This window comes from Acomys minous (genome assembly GCF_964271855.1).
Source record: "Acomys minous genome assembly, chromosome: 11".
Taxonomy (NCBI): Eukaryota; Metazoa; Chordata; class Mammalia; order Rodentia; family Muridae; genus Acomys; species Acomys minous.
Genome location: NC_140492.1, coordinates 101,302,814 through 101,324,109, shown reverse-complemented (window position 1 = coordinate 101,324,109; position 21,296 = coordinate 101,302,814). Strand labels below are relative to the sequence as shown.

The 21,296-nt window shown below is 46.1% G+C and overlaps 1 protein-coding gene across 9 annotated transcripts in view; it reads right to left on the bottom strand.

Annotated features, from left to right (window-relative positions):
* The window catches only part of PDE8B (phosphodiesterase 8B), a 219,058-nt gene that overhangs the window by 12,850 nt on the left and 184,912 nt on the right, over positions 1–21,296 (bottom strand). For all 9 annotated transcript variants that reach the window (XM_084802310.1, XM_084802311.1, XM_084802303.1 and 6 more), the window contains 7 exons: positions 15,544–15,586; positions 12,927–13,004; positions 10,129–10,205; positions 8,785–8,949; positions 6,844–6,889; positions 6,306–6,441; positions 5,212–5,410 (listed from right to left, as the gene is read on the bottom strand). In XM_084802310.1, coding sequence (XP_084658436.1) covers positions 5,212–5,410; positions 6,306–6,441; positions 6,844–6,889; positions 8,785–8,949; positions 10,129–10,205; positions 12,927–13,004; positions 15,544–15,586 — 744 coding nt within the window. The remainder of the gene's footprint in view (positions 1–5,211; positions 5,411–6,305; positions 6,442–6,843; positions 6,890–8,784; positions 8,950–10,128; positions 10,206–12,926; positions 13,005–15,543; positions 15,587–21,296) is intronic.

Below are 21,296 nucleotides of genomic sequence, written 5' to 3'. Positions count from 1 at the left end.
TGGCAATCTACACTGAGCCCACAGCCAACATCATTATAAATGGATAGAAACTCAAAGCATTTGGGTGCATGGAGCAAGACATGAATTTCTACTCTGTACTTGCTCAGTACAGTGCTTGAAGTTTTAGCTAGAGCAGTAAGGCAACCGAAGGAGACCAGGGATATACCAAAAGAAAACAAAGACAGTAGAGTATCCTTATGGTTGTAAGGCATAAAAGACCCTAAAAATTGCCTGGGAACTTCTACAGATGATAAAAAAACATCGGTCACGGTAGCTGGGCACAAAATTAACACACAAAAATCAGTAGCCTTCCTGTATACAAATGACAAACATACTGGAAAAGAAATATAGGAAACAGTACCTTTAGCAAAAAATGTTGTGAGATAACGCTAACAAAGCACGTGAAAGACTTGTATAATAAAAATGCTAAGCTACTGAAAAAAGACAATGAAAATGCCTTAAGTTGGGAAGAGCTTCTATGTTCATGGATTGACAGATTTAATGTTGTGAAAATGACTGTCCTACCAAAAGCAATTTACAGAGTCAATGCAATCCTCATCAAACTCCCAACATAATTCTTCCTAGAATTGAAAATATAATCTTAAGGTTCTTGTGGAAACACAAAACTCCCAGGATAGAAAAAACAATCTTGAGCAATAAAGAAACTGCTGACAATCTCATCGTTTCTAATTTGAGCTGTATTACAGAGCTATAATAATAAAAACAACATGGTATTAGAATAAAATCAGACATGTTGATCAGTGTAGTCAAACTGAAGACTCAGACATCAGCCCACATACCTATGAACACCTCATTTTTGAGAAAGCCGCCAGCCATTTCACACTTGAGAAAAGATACTGCCTTCAACATATAGTGCTGGTCAAACTGGATGACAGTATAGAGAAGAGTGCAAGCAGATCTGCCTCACTCACTCTGCATAGAACTCAACTCCAAAAGGACCAAGTACCTCAAAATATGACCTGATACCCTAAGTTTTATAGAAGAGACAGTAAGGAATAGCTTGAACTCGCTTGCACAGGAAAGGACTTTCCGAACAGGACCCTGAGAGCATAGGCATTAAGACCAATAATAAAGAAACAGGAGTTTAGGAAGCTTTTGAAGAGACAGTATATATAATGGGGGAAAAACTACTAATTATACATCTGACAGAGGGTAACTATCTAGAATATACACAGAACTAAACAAACGTGAATGTAAGATAACAGACTACCCAATTTCTAAAACGTACCATGGAATGTAGCCAGGATTTCTATCACTGTGGCAAAACACTGACCAAAAGAAACTTGGGGGAGGGAAGGGTTTGCTTTAAAACTCTCACATCACACTCTAGCACGAGGGAAGCGGGGGGGGGGGGGGGGGGGGGGGAGGGCGGGGAGGGGGGGGGCAGGAACTTAAGGCATGAACCGAAGGACGAAAGACCAAAGGCTGAAGACCGAAGCAAAGCCGTGGATGGACACTGTTTACTGGCTTTCTCTCCATGACTTGCTCAGCCTGTTTCCTTATATAGTAGCCCAGGGCCACCTACCCAGTGGTGGTACCGCCCCCTGAGGGTTGGGTCTACCTCCATCCATCAGTAGTCAAGAAAATGCGCTACAGACTTCATACGGGCAATCTGAGGGGGACACGTTCCCAGTTAAGATTCTCCCTTCCCATTTATGTCCAGGTTTGAGTCAAGTTGACAAAAACAAACCATGGCAGAACTAGGCAGAATTTTTCAAAACATGATTCACAAATGGCTCAGAAACACTAAAAAAAAAAAAAAAAAAAAAAAAAAAAAAAAAAAAAAAAAAGTTCAACATCCTTAGCTGTTAGGGAAATGCATACTAAAGCTACTTTGATATTTCATCTTACCCCAGTCAGAACAGCCAAGGGGGTGGGGGTGGGAAAGAAGTGTATGCTGGTGGGGATGTGTAGAAAAGGGGGAACAGCACTTATTTGTTGCTGGTGGAAGTGCAAAGCTGTCCAGCCACTATGGAAATCAGTGTGGAGGTTCCTCAAAAAGCTGAAAATAAGACCCACCAAAAGATCCAACTAGACCACTCCTGGGCGAATACCCAAAGGGTTCTGCTTCTTAATACAGAGATATTTTCTCATCCATGTTCTTCACTGTTCTATTCATAATAGCTAGAAATTAGACATAGCCTAAACGCCTGCCAGATGACAAATGGAAAATAAAAAATGTGGTTCGTTTACATGATAGAATATTATTCAGATGTGAAAAATGAAATTTGTGGGCAAATAGAGAAAACTAGAAACAGCCATCAAGAGTAGTATAAGTCATAGCCAGAAAGACAAGCACTGCACGTTTACTCTTATATGTGGAAGCTAGTTTTTATATGTATTTCATTTGGGGATTAGGTGTTAGGAGAAAAGTAACAGTCACCTTACCTGACTAGGAATTCTGTGAACGAGAGTAATTACCCTCCCGGCAAGATATGGCCACTGGTAAACTAGTGACACATGCCAGGGGAATAACCAACCACTTTTAAACAACTGGACTTAAAGTCTCCATAAGATGGAATTAACATTGTTAATGGGGTCAAGAACCTGGGACTAGATAGGTCATATGCCCTGTGGGGAAGCCTACGACTCTTATTCTGCTAAAGGAACAGAGCAATAAAGTGACTCCTAATGACATGTTGCTGTACCCATAGACCAGTCCATCAATCAACCTCTATCACAGAAGCTGCTTCTTGCACTACGTGATCCACAACTGAACAGTGTACAGAGAGTGGGATCCTTCGTAGCACTGAGCCCTAAATGAGATGTCTGTGTCACACACACCCGTCAAGACTCAGGCATCTATGCTGACGAGGAGGCAGAAAGATCTGAGGAGTCAGAAGCGGTGGGTAACACAACAATGTTTTCCACACACAACATATGAACTCAGACACTGACAGCTTGTACAAGACCAAGTTCAAGCCAAACAAAATCCCAGCATGGAGGAGGAAGTGGGCACGAAGTCTCCCCCTTCCCAGGGAGGCACAACTGATGGCTGCTGGAAAAGGAAGAAGTAGTTCCCCCAGTGGGTTGGGAACGAGTGTATGAACCATGTTCTAGGGCCGGCCCCATGCTCAGAAGTAGTTGGCCAACACAAATTAGACTCCATGTTTTGTTGTTTTGTTTTTAAGAGAGAAAGAACATGAAGCTGGGTGGATAGGGGGTAGATATGGGAGGAGTTGGGGGAGGGGAAAGATAGTGATCAAAGTATCTTGTATGAAATTTATAGAGAATAAATTTTTAAAAACTTAAACTTATCCTTGGCGTTGGGAGTGGAACAGAGTGGTAACGCAAACACTTAGCATGCAGGGGGCATCAATTCCCAGAACTCACAGATTATATTTGAGTTTATCAATCCTAAGAAATTTGAGGGGGGAGGGGTGGCTCGAGAAATGGCTCAGAGTGTTGTCTGCTCTTCCAGAGGTCCTGAGTTAATTCCCGGGAACCACATGGTGGGTCACAACCATCTATAATGAGATCTGGTGCCCTCTTCTGGCAGGCAGGTGTACATGCAGGCAGAGCACTCATGTACATAAAATAAATAAAATCTTAAAAATGAAAGAAAGAAATTAGAGGGATGAGTGATTCCAACAAAAGGTAAGGACACAGTTTCCCGACTCTCCCCATCAGGGAAAGACCCTCAGCAGTGACTCCCACTCCCCAGGTTCCTTGCTGGGCTGCGTTCTGAATTCCCGGCGGGAGCTGCTGCTGCAGTCAGAAGAAGACATCTTTTGGATTGTAAGTGGGTTGCAATTACTCAGGACCTTGTTTCTAGGGCTGTTTGAGAATTTCAGACTCAATGCATTAGTGAGACGCCAAGGAAAATACTAATTTGGAGGAGGGATAGGGCTGGTAGATGACGGTGACACGGCCTCTAATTTTTAGCACCCCTGGCTTGTGTTTTTTCCTACAGGAGGTCTATTAAAGGGAGTGTCGGTTCAACGCCAAATTGCAGTGACAGGATCAGTGTGGTCTGGGTGCTAATGACCCAGGTGCTCTGCTCAGCTAGTGGCCAGAGCTCAGCTGTCTCCTGTTCCTCTCACACACCACAGAGCCCACAGCAGGAATTCATAGGTGTGTGACTCAGAAAGATGTCTACTACTGCACACGCTGCTACCAGGCTCAGTTTTCTTTCTTTTTTCTTATTTCAAAATCTTCAACTGCATCATTCTTGGACTATATTCTTTGATGTCTTGTGACACTACCAGGAGGAGTTTTTGACAAATCTGAGGACTCTCTACCCCCTGTCTCTGTCTCTGTGTCTCTGTCTGTCTCTCTCTCTCACTTTCTCACTCTCTCTGTCTCTCTCTGTCTCTGTGTCTCTGTGTCTCTGTGTCTCTGTCTCTCTCTCTCTCTCTCTCTCTCTCTCTCTCTCTCTCTCTCTCTGTGTGTGTGTGTGTCTGTCCCTTGGATAATCCAGTGGCAGTATCCATAGACTGGTGTCAAACATCCTTGTGTGTAAGGCACCAATGCTGGGAATCAAATCCAAGGCTTTGTATGTACTAGGCACATGCCATATCTCTGAGTGACGCTCCTAGACCTAAATCTTAAGCATCACTTTAAACCATAGCAAAGGAATTAGAGTTTCACTGTGTGTAGTAGTTGAGACGGGAGGGTGATGAACCCTCCCAGATTTCCATCTGAGGCATGTGGGGCCACCGTAAAATCAGTACGTGTCACAACAGCACTGAACTCTGAATAAGAGTAAGTAATAAGAGACTCACAATTAGGCTAAAGTTATTGATGCACACTCACACCAACCTACACAGAACACACACATGCCCATCAGTCAGGGGAAAGCTGTGCAGCTCCTTTTAGGAATGTAAAATAATGGCCAAATTCCGACACTAAAACTTAACCCTAAGCCCTCCCAACAGTGTGCTTTAAATTAAGTTCTATCCTGCAACCCCCTCTCCCAGAACTGGTAAACAGTTAAGTAAGGGTTCATAGATCGGCCACAGGAAGTCAGTGTCACAGGTAACATTTTACACGTTTTCAAGGATGCTTAAATAGAGACCAGAGAGCGAGGAGAAATTTCTGTGTCTATAACAGTTTTGTAGCAGCAACAAAATCAAAACCCTGTCTTGTCAAGTTGGTTGCAACGTTGCTATTTGTCTAATGTATTTACTAAACTTGAGCTCTTGGATCCCCCGGGCAACAGACAGTGAGAGCATGGGATCTGAAGTCTACCTTCACTCTCTCCTTCCCCAGGAAGAAGGCCGTGGCGTGCAGGACGTCGGCGGCGTGGGTGGAGTTGTGGTAGGCATTGGAGGAGTGGTAGTTGGCCTCAATCACTTGCAGCCAGGCCCGAAGGGTGGTCTCAGTACAGTTTAAAAATTCACATACTCCAAACCGAGAGAAGACCTTTAAGCCCAGGTACACCAGTGGCCTGAAAACAGGAAACAAACACTGGTTCATTGAGTGGCCCAGAAAGGGCTTTCTTAAAGGGCGGTAGTGAATGGAGGAAATTGTGTGTGTATGAGGTCATTCAACATGCTTGCAGCACAAAAACACTGTCATCGCTTAACCATACCCTTCTTTGTAGCTAGGTGCCTCATGTGGGTCAATCCTGATTATTTTTAGATTATCTATAAGTCAGAAAAATCTTTGTTGGCCCCTTTCTACCTCTACCTCAGCCTTAAAAAGTCTGAGGGCGAAAGGAACAGTTTGGATGGTCTCAGCAAAGTCACCTTGCTTACAATGATGTTACTTTAGAGATGAATCACTCATAGGCCACAGCCCAACATCCCTGGAAGAAATAAGTCTTCTCCTAGGTCAAAAGGAACTCCTTGACCTGTGGACAGGATGGACTCAAAGAAAGTCTATGATGCTGTCAAATTTCATGTGCATAAAATGGGGAAAAGAAGGAGGCAGGGAGGGAGAGAGGAAGGGAGGGAGGGAGGGAGAGGAGGGAGAGGAGGGAGAGTGAGGCAGAGAGAGAGAGAGGATGAATTTTTGTTGCCCAAGATAGTCTTGAATATCTGAGCTCAAATAACCCTCTTGGCTCAGTCTCCCAAGTTGCTGACCTGTGCCCTCTGAAGCTGACTTCCAATCCATTTTTGTAGGACAGAAGGGATAAGAAAAAAGATTTCCTGGCTCACGGGCACAGAGGAAGTAGATGTGAGGAAGTCTGTGCTGACCCTGTACCCCACCCACAGATACATCTTCTCCATACGACAGCACGTTCAGGACACACAATTCCATCGGTCTCTAGGTTTCTAGATATGGCAGCTTCGAGCCTGGCTGTCACGCCCTCCCAGCCTTCAGCCAGACATGTCCCATACCTTTTATGCGTAACTGCTTCCAATTCAAAGATGTTGAAGTCCCAGCTTTCCTCATTATCCAGTAACTGGGCAATACTCGGGGGGACATCGTTGATGGTTATGGGCATGGCGAGGTGACTGTGACTCTGGTGAACATCTGAACAGACATGGGGGTAGAAGGGGTAAGTTAGGTGTGGCTCTTCCAGTGTCCTAAGCACCTTGTCATCTTTAGGGCTGCCAGGAGAAACCAAACCCCCAACTTCTATTGGTAGAGAGATCTTAATACAAGAGCTCTTGTTGGTTTATGAGATCTCAAGATGAAAAACAGAAAAAGACCAACTCTAAGGCCCCTTTAAATGGATGAAGAATAGCAACCCTCATCTAGCACTGCTCCGGGAAATCAATTTAATTCTTTCATAACTTCAAATAGACCACAGAGCGGAATAAACTCATGAGACCATCTAGAAGTAACAGCAAGGCCTTCGATGAATAGTCGCCACCAGGGGGTGGCACAGGCTGCAGCTGGGTTGTCAGTGACAAGTGACCCGAGAACACTTACTCTTTGTAAACACATACTCATTCCCTGACAGTTTTCTCAAGCCATCCTGGAAGAGAGAGAGACTGTTAGATGGATGATTGCATCCGCCATCTTTCTTTTTTTAAAAAAAATACATTTTATTAATTTATTCATATTACATCTCAATTGTTATCCCATCCCTTGCATCCTCCCATTCCTCCCTCCCTTCCATTTTCCCCTTATTCCCTTCCCCTATGACTGTGACTGAGGGGGACCTCCTCCCCCTGTATATGCTTATAGGGTATCAAGTCTCTTCTTGGTAGCCTGCTATCCTTCCTCTGAGTGCCACCAGGCCTCCCCATCCAGGGGACGTGGTAAAATTTGGGACTTTAGGTGAGAGAAGCAAGGGAGAATGGGGAAATAGAAGGACCCAGAGGGTCCTAGGAACCTACAAGTCGAACATTATGATGGGCAGATCTGGGCCCAGGGGTCCTGCTCAAACCATGGCACCAGCCAAGGACAATACGTGCAGTAAACTTTGAACCCTGACCCAGATCTAGCCAATGGACAGGACATTCTCCACAGTTGAGTGGAGAGTGGGGTCTGGCTTACACCATCTTTCTTTTAACCCCTTTCCTTAGCCAGAGGCTGGATCCTGACTAACCCAACCCGGCTGCAGTTCCAGGTCAAGCAGAGTTCAGAGTGAACGTGCAGCAGCGGTTAGGAGATGGGAGCCGCTCTTTTTTTCATAGTTCCAGTCCCAAGGGATGACGGGGAGGGGAGAAAGTGGTCATGAGTGCTGGCAGGCCACACACCTGACCTGTGAGAGCTCAGTTCTCACGGCCACTTACTCTCCTGCCATTGTGAAGCCACACGGACAGTCACAGAAATGATCTTGTTTTGGATATGTGTGCTTTTTGACCTGTCTAAAGGCCCTCGGTATGGAGAGAGTTTATCTCCTCATGCGTACATTGAGAAAGGTCAAAGAGGCATATTGGGGCCGAGGGGTGGGGCATGAGCCTTGTAAAGTCTCTTTAAAAGCTGTGGCTTTTTACTAACTATGTTTCCTGCTGTGGAGTATAGGACTTGGGCTAGGCTTTGAGAGAAGCGCTTCTGGAACTGACGTTCTGAAGTGTGATTGGTAGTCTTGACCGGCCAACTTGGATGGATTGAAAGCCACGTGAGCTAATAGTAAAACACAGTGTGCAAGCATCTCTGAGGCTTTCCTAGATCTACGTAGACCAGGGAGCTCTGGCCTAACAGGTGGTTCTGCCCACTGACAGAGTCAAAATTTGAGCGGTAACTATAGAAGCTGTTGCGGGGTAACAGAACTGTGCAAAGAGGGGCTGGCTGTAGGCAAGAGGGTCACTGGGTGTGTCCTGAAGGACTCTATCTTGCCCCAGTCCCTACCTGTCACTGTTTACTCTGCTTCCTGCACACCAGGATGGACTGACACTTGTGCAACTGTAGACAGGAACACTTCCCCTTCAGCTGCTTTTGTCCTGGTCACGACCAAGACATGACCGTGAGAATAGAGCAGACAGCATTTCAGTGGCTTGCTATTTGCTGGCTCATGAGCTTGAACTGAGTGTTTTTGAATGCCTCTCCTTGCTGCCACCTCTGCGCCCAAGGTTATTTAGATCTTTGTGCAAAAGTCCCTTCGAACTTCTTGCTATCCTCAGAAAATAAGTGCTAAAGCTTAAAGCAGTATTAATTAATGAAGGACTCCCTTGAATTCACACAAAGACCTTACTTTTAGTCATGCGAAGATCTTAATCTTCAGATAAGTAACCTCAGCCACAGCTGCCCTGCCAAAGCAGCAAATGTGCATTTCTTGTTTTTCCCCCACTTCCCTAAGCCACACCCAAATGAGGTGGGTCCTGCACAGGCTCCTCCGAGCATTATCTGGACCCAGAAGCCCAGGATAATGGAGCGGGGCAGGGTGGGATGGCAGCTTGTGGCCCTCTCTTCCTTATCACTTACAGTCATCAGGCCTCCGACAAGATCACTGGTGTGAGGGTCTTCATCTTTGGTTCCTAGCTGAGGGGAGTACAGTTCTGTGGTCCGTAAAATTTCTAGAACTCTGTCCAAGGCTTCTGCTACGGTAACTGGGCTGTTTTCTTGGGCTGCGTTGATTATATTTATAACCTAAGAAAGCAAAGAAGAGAAAGAGTAAGTTTGCAGGCGTTAAGATACTGCTTACTTCTCAGAAGTCAGACAAATTCAGAAGAAATCAGTGACTACACACCTAGCTCAGAGAACAGCCTTCTCCCTGAAGCATGCTCTCCCCTGGTACCCAGGATCCCTTGCTGACCACACTCCCCAGTTGTCTTCCATGGGTTGGAGTTCCTCAGGGACAGGTTTGGGTCCCTTTCACTGTATGGCTGTTCCAGAAATGACCCTCATTTTTAGTGACTTAGGCTGGGACCCCAGGCTGGGAGACTTTTGAAGCCTCCCCAACTCAACTATCTTCTGGGCCTAAAATCAAACCCCAGCCGCATTCCCCTTCCCACAAGGCAAGCAAATGGTGACGACATCAAGGACAAGCTGTTCCTCCCTGGGATGAAGACAAGGGCGCTGCTACCCGAAGCCTGCTGTTTGTCACACTTCTTTTCTCATTCCTCAACCCACCCCTTGCAGCGCACCATGTCCAAATGACCCTTCCCCTAGACGTGTTCTGACCCTATTTCTTTCTCTCCACCTCTACCACCCCAATGCTAGCCCAACTACTACTACCACTTCCTGTCGGGAATTCCAGAAAAGTCCCAGATGGCCTCCTCGCTTAACACCCTTGCCATCTCCTACCCATGGTGGCACTTGGACCTGACCACGTCATGTCTATCTAAACTCCTTCAAAGGTTCTTGCTACACAAAAGACACAAACCACCTTAAGGTTCTGGTCCGCGTGATCAGAATGACCTGAGCCAACATAGCCCCGCCTTAACCCTCTCCCCTCTGCTGGCCACACCCCCAGCCTCCTGGCTACGGGCTCAGTGTGGTGGACCATCTCTGTGTGACTCCAGTGACGGAGCATCTTTGCTCTTCCTGGCCTGGAAGTCTGCCCTTGACCAATACGATCCTCAGGCTTAAGTTTGGTTTCAAACACGACTTCCCCCTACAGAGAAAACTTCCTAGACTCTTACCTAGCCTACCTTAGCCCCACTCTCACTTCTCCCACAGGGCCCTTGCATGGCTTCCTTCACAGCGCTGATTTCATCATGCAACCACATTTGCTCATGATGTTCTTCCCACTGGGCCTTAACTCTGCCATCAGTGGACCGCTCTAGGGCACAGCCCCACGCAGAGAAGGTCACAGCTGTCACTAACCTTTGTGATGGGGGCCTCGATGGTCATGGAGTGGATCCTTGCCATGGAGGGGTACCGGCGATTCTGCAGGCTTGGCGCTGGAGAGAAGGCAGGACAGACTTAGCTGGTGCTGGTGGTACAGTTTAAGCTAAATACCACTGAGAAGTCCCCTCATAGATGAGGCTTTGTTCTTCTAGGACTCCCTTCTCCACTACTCAGTGAGTTTGGTCGTGTCTTGTCCCTCCAGGGCTGGCCACTCAGGCCCACAAGCATGTAAGGTGCTCTGCCTGAAAGTCTGACAGCAGAGGACTTGGCAAGCCCGCGTCCACAGCTGAAGTCGGAGAAGACTGATTGGTCTTGATGCCTCTCATCCCTATAGCACAACAGTATCACAGGAATCCCTTCCCCATGGGTCACTAAAGTCCTTTCAGATAGCCCTGCTTTTTCCTTCCAAAGCCACAAGACACATGAATGTGTACCCGCCCCATGTCAGGACAGAAGATTAAGCATCTCAGTATGAACTAGTGAGCTGGGCCTGCCATGTCCCTTCCTCAGCCATTAGGTTCATGATACTCAGGACCTGATGGTCCTGGCTCTAACCAGGAAAAGCCCATTGTCAAATGGCTTCAGTTTTTTGAGTAGCTGACTCTTTGATGTGGTTTAAGATTCAAATGGTAACAGCCTGTCTTCATCAACCTTCCTTGGGGGCACCCTGCAGGTTAGGGTTGTTTCAAAGATGGGGAAACTTTACCAGTCACTCTCAGTAGGGCTCTACTGGGGCTGCTGTCATTGTGGGCCTCTGCTGTGCTCCCCAGTTCCTATCTGTATAAGGCCACAGAGCTGCTCTAAACACAGGGCCTTGCTGTCCCATGATCCTTGCTGTCTGTTGCTCACATGTCACGTGCCAGTCTGTCCAGCTGTCTGTCTCTAGGGTCTTAGATTTTTTGTTTTGTTTTTGTTTTGTTTTTTGTTTTTTTCTATTTCAGCCATTTCTCTGGTACTCAGTCCTTCCATTGTGACTCAAAGGACTGGAAAGTCTGTCACTTCCCTCACGTGACCTTGCCGTTTATTCTTTTAGGTCACACTCCCCACTCTAATAGGCACTAACTATCCCCTCTCAGGCCCTTAGAACTGCCCTTTTAGTTGCCACATTAAAAAACAAACTCGTGATCCTCCTGACTCTGCCTCCTTCAGCAAATCCTACCGGTGTGTGCCACAGATGGCTCAGTGGTTAAGAGCGCCACTTGATCTTCCAGAGGCCCTGAGTTCAATCCCAGCAACCACATGGTAGCTCACAACCCTCTATAATGTGATCTGAACCCTCTTCTGCAGATAAAGCACTCATATGCAATAAATAAAATAAATCTTCAAACAAATAAGCAAACAAACTGATGAGGGTTAGAGTGTGGTTCAGTGGCTTAGTGCCTGCGTAAGTGTGTGAGATCCTGGGTTCCATCTTCTGCATCACAGGACAACCAGAAATCACACACACACCACACACACACACACACACACACACACACACACACAGAGAGAGAGAGAGAGAGAGAGAGAGAGAGAGAGAGAGAGAGAGAGAGAGAGAGAGACAGAGACAGAGAGAGACAGAGACACAGAGACACAGAGACACAGAGACAGAGACAGAGACAGACAGACAAAAAGACAGAAACAGAAAGAGACAGAGACAAAGAGAGACTGACTCTGAGACTTGGAGACAGAACTAATCCCAAATAAACAAGTGAAATGTATCAGGCTGCTTTCTGTTCTCCAGTTCAAATCCCCTCAGCTCCCTTTCATTCCATTCTTTTTCTTTCTTGGTTCATGGGACAATCCCACATTTTCTCTCTTCTTCAGCCTTTCTCTGTTTCTCATAGAAATGCATCTGCAGATTTGGGCTCAGACCCTCTGGTCTTTATCCACATACGGGCATTCACAGGTGCACAGCCCTTGGCGAACCTCCTCTGCAGCCAAAGAAGTCCCAGCCGTAGCCCCAGCCCCTGTCCCTGCCCCAGCCCTAGCCCCAGCCCCTGTCCCTGTCCCTGTCCTACCCTTGTCCCTACCCCTGCCCCTGCCCAGCCTCAGCCCTAGCCCCTGCCTCAGCCCCTGTCCCTGTCCCTGTCCTACCCTTGTCCCTACCTCTGCCCCTACCAAGCCTCAGCACCAGCCCCAGTCTCTGCCCAGCCCCTGTCCCTGTCCCTGCCCTACCCTTGTCCCTACCCCTGCCCCTGCCCAGCCTCAGCACCAGCCCCTGCTCTGGCCTTGTCTTGTATCGCAGCTTCCTAGACACTCTCTTCCCCTAGGGCCCAAATGAGATGCACCTGCAGATGCTGCCACTTCTGCATCTCCTATTCCCCAGGACTCCTAAGGCTGTCTCTCCATCTTTCCACAAATCCAGCTGCTTATGTAGGCTTGATTCATTAAACTCACAATGTTCTATGAGATTCTGACTCACAGTGTCTGGCTTTTCACTAAGGAAAGAGCACATGGCTGTGCACTGAGACTGGGGAGCCAGGGCGCTGCCTGGCCCCTTGCCTCCAACACCCAAGGATGACCTTGCCTGGCTACTGAAACTGCATCGCATGTGCAGTTATGTGATCTGACACACATTGGGCCCTGTAGCCCGTGGTCCCTTTGGGGAGAAGAAAAAGACTATAGAAGGCCAAGAGAACTTATTTACTTAAATCCTAAAGTCACTGGAAGGAAAGCCGACTCCAGCTGCTGTCTTTCTCCTTGGAGTTTCTATGCCAGTGACATCGTTGAGCATGTCCCTCTGTCATTTTCTATACTTTCAAAAGGTCAGGGGAATCTGAGAAACTTCTTACCATCACTGCTTCTGGAGGATATTGATTTCACGTCAATGGACTCTTTCCTCCTGCTCTTGTGTCTGAACGAATGTGGCTCTGGGGAGTTCAAAGGAGGAGCAGAAAGTTAGTTTTCAGTGTATTGGAGCGTGAGTTTACCCCTTTCTCCTTATTCTCCAAAGATGAGCATACTTTTAAAGCTCTAGATAGTAAATCCAAGAATTCAGAAGTTACTTTCCCTTCAAGCCAAGTCAAAACGACCATTCATTCTAGTAGGAAAATGGTGTCTTCTTCTTCTGGGACTACGTTACATTGTGGAAGTGGTGTTTATTGAGGGCTATTTAATCCCGTAACTAAAATATCATCCTGAAAATAAAATGTAAGGGTTTTGGTGATTCATCTTGACTAAAGGACTACACTCGCCTGGGTAGAGAAATTCTTAGACAAATATCTGGAGAAATAAAATCCTAGTGACATTCACAGATATTTGTGTTAAGAAGCTAGTCTGGACAAGTTTGGGGTGCTTCTAAAAGTCAGATGTCTAGACATCAGAGAGTAGATTTTTATCAAGTGACTGTATCCTGCAGACCATGGGAAGGGCAACTCAACACCAAAATGTTCAGCAGGGCTGATGCCAACAACCACACATCACCAATGAGCACCAAGATGTAAAAAAAATACCAGGCAGTGGTGGCGCACACCTTTAATCCCAGAGCTGGGGAGGCAGAGGCAGAGGCAGATGTATCTCTGTGAGTTCGAGGCCAGCCTGGTCTACAGAGTGAGGCCAGGACAGCCAAGGCTACACAGAGAGATCCGTGTTGGCTTCAGAAACATGCCCCGTGGGCACATTTGCCTCCGAACATCAACTAGACCCACTCCAAGGAGAGGGCAACCCAAGTGCCAGCAGGAGCAGTGCATTTCTCAGGTGACGTCACACGAGCAGATTTAAGCAGGAAAACCATGATGCTTCTATAGGAATTACCAGTGGCACCAGCAAGGGTGAGGCAGCCTAATGTGGAAGAAACCAACTCGAGCCATTGTCCCGGTCCTGGCTCAGTGTGCAATATAGTAGCTGTACGGCCTTGGAGACCTCATCTAACTTTTCTGTGTCCCAGTGACTGCAAAGTGGGAGTAATTACAGTCTCTCCTTGAGAGGCTACAACTAGTGGGCAGCGTGTGAGTGTAAGCCTGAGAAGAGCTCCTGCCACAGGCAGCCTGCAGAGGTACCTACTAGCAATTCTATCTGTTGATCCGCATAGCATGGATCATGGCAGATTATTCCAAAGCTACATGTTATTATTCTTCCTGAGGTCATCTCATGGAGTTATGAGGATCGACAGCACCAGAACTGGTTATAAGTTTGGAGAACTTGTTCTTCGGTGAGGGTCATTTAAATTAGAGAATTCGTTATTCATTCTTATGAGATGCCCATAGAATGAATTAAACATTTTCAGTCATAGAAAAGAAGTTAGGGACAAAGGGACCCCGTCTCCCATTTAAAAAAAAAAGTTACTTACTCAAGACCTACTGTGCACCAGACATTGTGCTGCATACTTTAAATAAGACAGCCATTTAACAATTACATCGTTTTTGAACGCTACATGGTGCTATCCCCATTATACTGATAAGGGGTTGAAGATGGACAGACTAAGTAAGTAGTCCAAGGCCAAAGAGCTGATAAGCGGCGGATGCTGCGCATTCCAGGAGGGAGGCTTGTAACTATGAAGGGTCTGTGAGCACCAGCTGAGTGTCTTATTATGTGCAAAACCATGCTGGGCCATTCAAGGCTATTCTGTCTTAGAAAATGCTAGAAAGGAGAAGAAAGATGGCCTGTAGCTAAATGCTTCTCCTTCAGTCATCATATCATTGAGAGAGGCGTTCTTAATTCACTTGGCAAATGAAACTCTGAAAGTCAGAAAGAGCCAATGAATTCTTTTGGTATTGTCTAATTAATCATTCTGGATTCAAGGAGGACCGTGCAACCGACCAAAGTCTGACCAGGTGCCCACTCAGAAGAGAATGGCTGGCAGGCATCCTTAGAGGAGAAAGAATTGCAAAGCTTTAGTCATTGATGTTTTTCCTCTCCAGTGGTCAGATAGCCCCAGGCCTACCACAAGGAGATGTCACCTGGTCACCCTTTTCCTTTGTAGATGAGGACACCAAAGATCTGTGTATTGTTCATGGTCTAAGATATGAGCAGGGAGATGACATGGGAAACTCAGTGCCTGGCCTCCTGGGCTTGTGTCCAGCACGTTTCCATGTGTAAAGCCAGTCACCTGGTACTGCTCAGAAAGGGACCTGGACGTGGATGATCCATCACTGCATGATCGCCTGTGCCCTAATTGGCCGGCCTCTCCCCTGGGCTCCACTTTATGCTGGTTCATCTGCTCCACAGGGTCTCCAGCCAGGAAACGGAAACCAAGAAGGGGAGGAGTCTGGGAGGGAAGGCTGCCACAAGCCAAGAGGCAAGGGGCTTTGTAAAAGATGCTTGTTGCTCCTTTGGCTCTCCAACCCACCACTTAGGCTTTAGCAATTCTTCAACCTACGGTGACAAATGTCACCCTGAACCGTTGCTGAGAGCAATGATAAACTGGGTCAAGGAGGCACCCCTGGGCAGAGAGTAGGTCAGTGCTCTCACCTGTCTGAGTGTTGTCCCCGGAATCACGGTGAATCCTGTGGATCTGGAGTTGTTCCGAAGTTTGGTAAAGAGAGAAAGAAAAGTTACGTCATTTGTTGCATTCAGCAACTTAGTGAAAAAGCTCCGAAGGCCTCCAGAAGCAGGTGTGGCACAGGATGCAGGGAAGAATGACACACACCGACTGTAAGGCTACAAACGCTCTATTGCTCTCAGACACTGAGTCACAGGAGCCAGAGAGCAGGAAAGGGCCCCAAGGGAGGGACTCTCCAGGGACAGCAAAACCTCCAGCTAGCCTGGTCTTGACAGTCTGGAGAAGTGCAGAAAAACAAAGGCCAGAGCTCCAGTCAAGTTCCAGTAAGCTAACATGTAACTTCTTTGTTTCAGGCAGGTCATCTTTGTTTTCCTGAAACACAATGTCTGAGTTAAATCTAAAATTCCTGTTTTTAAGAATGGGTCCTTAAATGTTTTTCAGATGTTCCTCAATTGCTGACAGAGGCAGTTGATAAACCATTTCCCCATGAGGCCTTAATTTTTAGATGCTGTTTTGCACCTGGTTCTTTCTCATTATCGAGTTTGTTTCATGCTAATGGTTTGGTGCAAATGTTCAATAGACATCAGTCAAATGACCAAACGAAGTCATCAATGTGGACCCCACATCGCTTGCATTTACAATTGACTAAGGCACTGCTGGTGGGCATATCGCATTCACACCTAAAATCCCACGGCTGCTTCTGCTAAATCCAGCTGTTTCCATCCAGGGCTCAGGACAGTCAGCCTGTGCAGCACTCAATGAAGAGGCAAGGTTACATTTGAACAAACCAGGTGAATGCTGGGAACTGTCGGTAAGGGAAGACTACTAGCATGATTTAGCCACGACATCAAATGGGATGGTCAGAAAGCTCCCTCTTGTCAGACATAGGTAAACGATCCCAGGATTGAAAGCTCCCTCATGTCAGACATAGGTAAAGGATCCCAGGCTTCATTGAACCACTGAAGAATAAATCAAGCAAGGGCCGGGGAGAGGGCTCTGTTGGTAAAATGCCTGCCACATAAGCTCTGAGTTCAGATAGCTGGGATCCATAGAAAAGTCTAGGTGTGGCGACGTGCGTCTGTAATTCAATTCCAGTGCTACATGGTAGAGACCGGCAAACTCCTGCAGCCCATTGGCCAGCCCGGCCAGCTGCATTGATAAAAGCCTCAGCTTCTGCAAGGGACCCTGTCTCAGAAAATAAGGCTGAGAGTGACTGAGAAAGACACCCAAAGTCCAACCTCTAGCCTCCACGTGCACCTGTGCGCGTGAACCTGTTTGCACATGTGCACGCCTCTACATTGACATGCACGCAAATGCAGGAGGATAACAGCAAAACCGAGTTGTTAAAATTAGGCTTCCTACAAACTCTCTTACTCTGTCCATTTCACATCCTCACAAAACAGCAACACAAATGCTAAGACCTGCCTGTGATAGCTTGGTCATGTGGGCCACGGCTATTGACTCTCATCCCAATGCAGGGGACCTTTTATTATTTCTTCCATGGACACCATTTCATGTTTTCCTTCAGCAATGAAAGCGATTTTCTACAAAGCTACCAGGCTCAATGCACACTTTTAATGTGTTCAGTATTAATAAAACTCTTGCTTCATTCTGCCTCCGCAATCAGCTCTTGCGTAAAAGCTTTTCTCTTTAATCAAAATACATACACCTCTAGGAGAAAAGCCCATGGAATTCCATATTATGAAAAACAGAGACAGTCACACCACTCCAACACCGTCCCAACTCCTTTTTCTCACTTCTCATAGGCTCACAGCCCATCACTATGGCTCCCGTGACCTACACTGTGGGCCATGGGTTCTGTCTGGGGTGGAGCTAGCTCGGCCCTGATTTAGGATTAAAAATGTGTTCTACCCACTGACAGGGTTGGGGCAGGGAAGAAGGGCACAGACACGGTTCCATTGCCTAGGATGGCTCTGGCCCATCTTTTTCCACATACAATGTTGCACTTGGTGCTTTGAGCTGAACTTGCTGCCTACACATCAGCACCTGGCCTCTGATGGGCTCCTGCCAGCCATGGAGGACCAGAGGTCTTCCAGCCTTTACAACCAGAGCCTTCCAGGCTGTGTCAGCCTCTGCACCAGGATGTGTCAGCCTCTGCACCAGGATGTGTCAGCCTCTGCACCAGGCTGTGTCAGCCTCTGCACCAGGATGCTATGATGTGACCCACTTCACTATTTTCTGTGCAGGGGACATCTGGGAGCCCCTCCTCCTGTCACATCCCATCAATCTTGGGATTGTTATGTAAGTTCTCCGACTAATGATCTGCATGTGTCATCTGAGTACCCTCTCCCGCCTTTACAGGATTCACATCGGTGATAGAATCGCACTCAGAAGAAGTCGTTATCCCTAAAATCTAGAAGTATCAATGTTTACAACGCAGAGGAGTTACTCCAGAATGATTTCTCTCATAACCCTTAGAGGAATTCATGGAGAGCATAAGCAAAGAATGGGTAGTACCAGTGTCTCGGTTGGGTCCAGGAGATGCTCAGGGACTTGGGACATAGAGGCAGGAAGGGGATGACCTTCACCCCATGACAATAGCTGTATCTCATGTCTGCTTGCAATTGCATCATCACAAACCTTCTAGGAGAAGCAACCTTCCCCTGGATACACAGGGCAGGAAGGTGAGGTTTAAAGTTTGGTACCCTGCCTGTGTCAGCACACAGGGATGCATAGAGTTTCTCTAGATTGATAGACAATTGTCTTTGTTACCTAACTCTTCAGTCAAAGGCTTCAGAAGTTTTGTCCCAGGCCTGGCTTATCATCTTAGGATCTGGAAATACCTCACAGATCACCACAAACAACCTTTCCCTTGAATTCTAGGATGGTATAGGCTTTGTCATGTGCACGATTTAGCCAGATCAGGATCCACCATCCGCAGATTGGTCACTTTCTCTAGAGCACACTGGTTTTCTTCTAATAAAAATTAAAGCGTAGTGTGCTGCTGTGCAGGAGTGCCTGGTGATGGGGACAAGTGCTACTGGTGTGGCCACGGGCTTTAAAAGCAATAGTTTCTGCAGCGGGTTCTGCTGTTCTTAGCCTCTGAGTTCACAGCTGTCATTTTTCAGCAAGTCCTTGAGGCTTGTAGCGTGTGTGTGTGTGTGTGTGTGTGTGTGTGTGTGTGTGTGTGTGTGTGATTATAATTTTAAACCTTTAACTGAAATAGTATAGGTTTATACCAAGTCTGTTGTCCTTTGCTAAAATGCTTAATTACTGATGCCTGATCATAGTCGACTTTACCTGTCCTACTCTTCCTTTTTTGTGATCCTAGGGATAATTTCATGTTCTTGGGTGTGAAGGGCAACTTCTGTATCATGGAGCTACACCCTCAGCCTCTAATAAGCTCAACTCCAAAAAGCACTACAGCCTCTTCCCTGTGTGTGTGTGTGTGTGTGTGTGTGTGTGTGTGTGTGTGTGTGAGAGAGAGAGAGAGAGAGAGAGAGAGAGAGAGAGAGAGAGAGAGAGAGAGAGAGAGAGAGATTTCAGGGTCATTTGTTTCTTAAACGATATTCATTTAAAAACTATGCTCTCAGTTTATCGTGGTGTGAAAGCCCCTCAGGTTCACGTAGGCCCATACTTTTTAGCCTGTGGGTCATAATCACACACGGGGCGAGGAGACGACTGTGGAAGGCACAAAACGCTTGGCAATAAAGAATGCCCTGTGACCAAATGAGTTCAGAATCAGCACGTAAGAAACCCAGGCGTTTCCAGCAGTACTCGAGTGTACTGGAGCAGCCACTTCGCTGACGCCCTGGTTCAGAAAAACACGCCTGCAGTTGGCACTGCACAGACTGCCACCCACATGGCGCCAATAACGCTGCCTGCTGCACCTCAGCTCAGATTCCAGGCTGTATGTTATGCATTGCTATAATTTTCTGCTCTGATGGAAACATTCATTATAGAAAAACGATTTACTAGTTTCCTACCATTGTCCCACAGCATGTAAATATCAATTAGTATCCTTTGGTCTGTATTGTGGCAGAAGTGAGTAAAAACTTCATGATCTGATTGTCTTAGTAACAGAATCAGCTTAGAACAGGCTGGTTCGGGCCTTTCTCTCCTTACTGGTTCCGGGTTTAAATGCTTTCAACTATTACCAGGCAGCTTCTCTCTGACATCAGCTCAGCAGACTCAAGTCCCAGCATAATCTTCTTCAATTCTGGGAGGGGATTTCCAACGACTTCTGAAATGGCCACATGCATGCTTCTGCCATTTTGTACTATGTATTTTTGCAAGTTGGTATTCTTAATATTGATGACTATAAAATAAAAATGTTGATCAACCCTGGAAAACCCTGAAAGTGATCCGTGTTCTGCAGTAGCAAATGCTCAGCCAACACTTAGCCCTTTACGTGGAAATAAACATCCATCCAACTAGTGTGCAAATTTGTCATCTTTAAAACATGTTAAACTATGCATATATCACAGAATCATTTTACATCCTCCCTATGATTTATAATCAGTAAGTGTTTGACTTGTATTCCTATTCCCTGTACCTATCTTGGGTAAGAAGAAGTTGTAAGCGAAAAGAGTTTATGACACCCTTAGATCATCCTATAATGGACAAAAATCTCAAATGCCATGAAGCTAAGTAAATTTTAGTGATACCGAATTTAATTTTTTTTTCAGATTTTCAGGGATTCCCATTAGGTTTATGAATCTTTATAAAGTCCTTGAATAAATTATTTTCTACATTTAAAGGAAGATCGTATCCCCTCCTCACCCACCAGATGCCTAAGAAGAAACTGTCAAGGATAAACAGGGAATACGAGGATAAAAACATTCAAACCTTTTGAAGGCCAAGTCTGGTGCTTTTACACCAATGTATACAAATATCCCCATGACAAATTATTACCCCAGGTAAGAAGTTTCATCATAAAAGTAACTTATTCAAGGATATTCAAAGAAGCCTAGGGCTCCATTAACAAGATGATAGACTGAAAACAAACAACAACAACATAAAAAAAAAACCCAAACTAAATATAAAACAAAAGCCCCAAATAAACAGAAAGATGTTAGTGGTGCACCCAACCCAGGTGGAGCTCAGAAACTTCTAGTGAGCAAAAGAGGGCGGACAGCAGAGCCCACACTAGATGAAGTGGTAGCAAGTCTATTATTAAATAATATAGAATCAAGCCTTCTGGGTGCAGGTAGGCACAGGCTATGAAGGCCCTCAAGGGAACTGCTGAGTAAATTTTAGTTTCTTCTGATGATTTGGGAGTTAGAGATATGTTCTTAGTCAAACTCCAGGGAAACAATAAGATTGTACATTTTCTACCTCTAAAACAAAAAGTTACTAAACTCTCCTTAATATGCATGCTGATAGAACAAACTGTAAGCTACACTGATGTGTGCCCAATGCATAATTGTTGGCCCGCAATTAAAAAAAACAAAACAAAACAGAAAAGGATGCAATGAAGGATTATTTCAGGACCATGGATGGATCATGATGCACTCATCTGCTAACCATGGGACTGAGGTAGTGAGGTAGTGAGGTAGTGAATGGGTAGTCATGCACATGTCTTCCAATTGTTCTATTAAAATCAACTTAAAATTTAATTTACCACAAAAAATTTTATATATAAAGTTTTCATAAGAAAGTGTTGGGTGGTGCATGACTTTAATCCCATCACTCGGCATCGGGGGTTCAAAGGCAGAAGCAGGTGGATCTCTGTGAGTTTGAGGCCAGCCAGGTCTACACA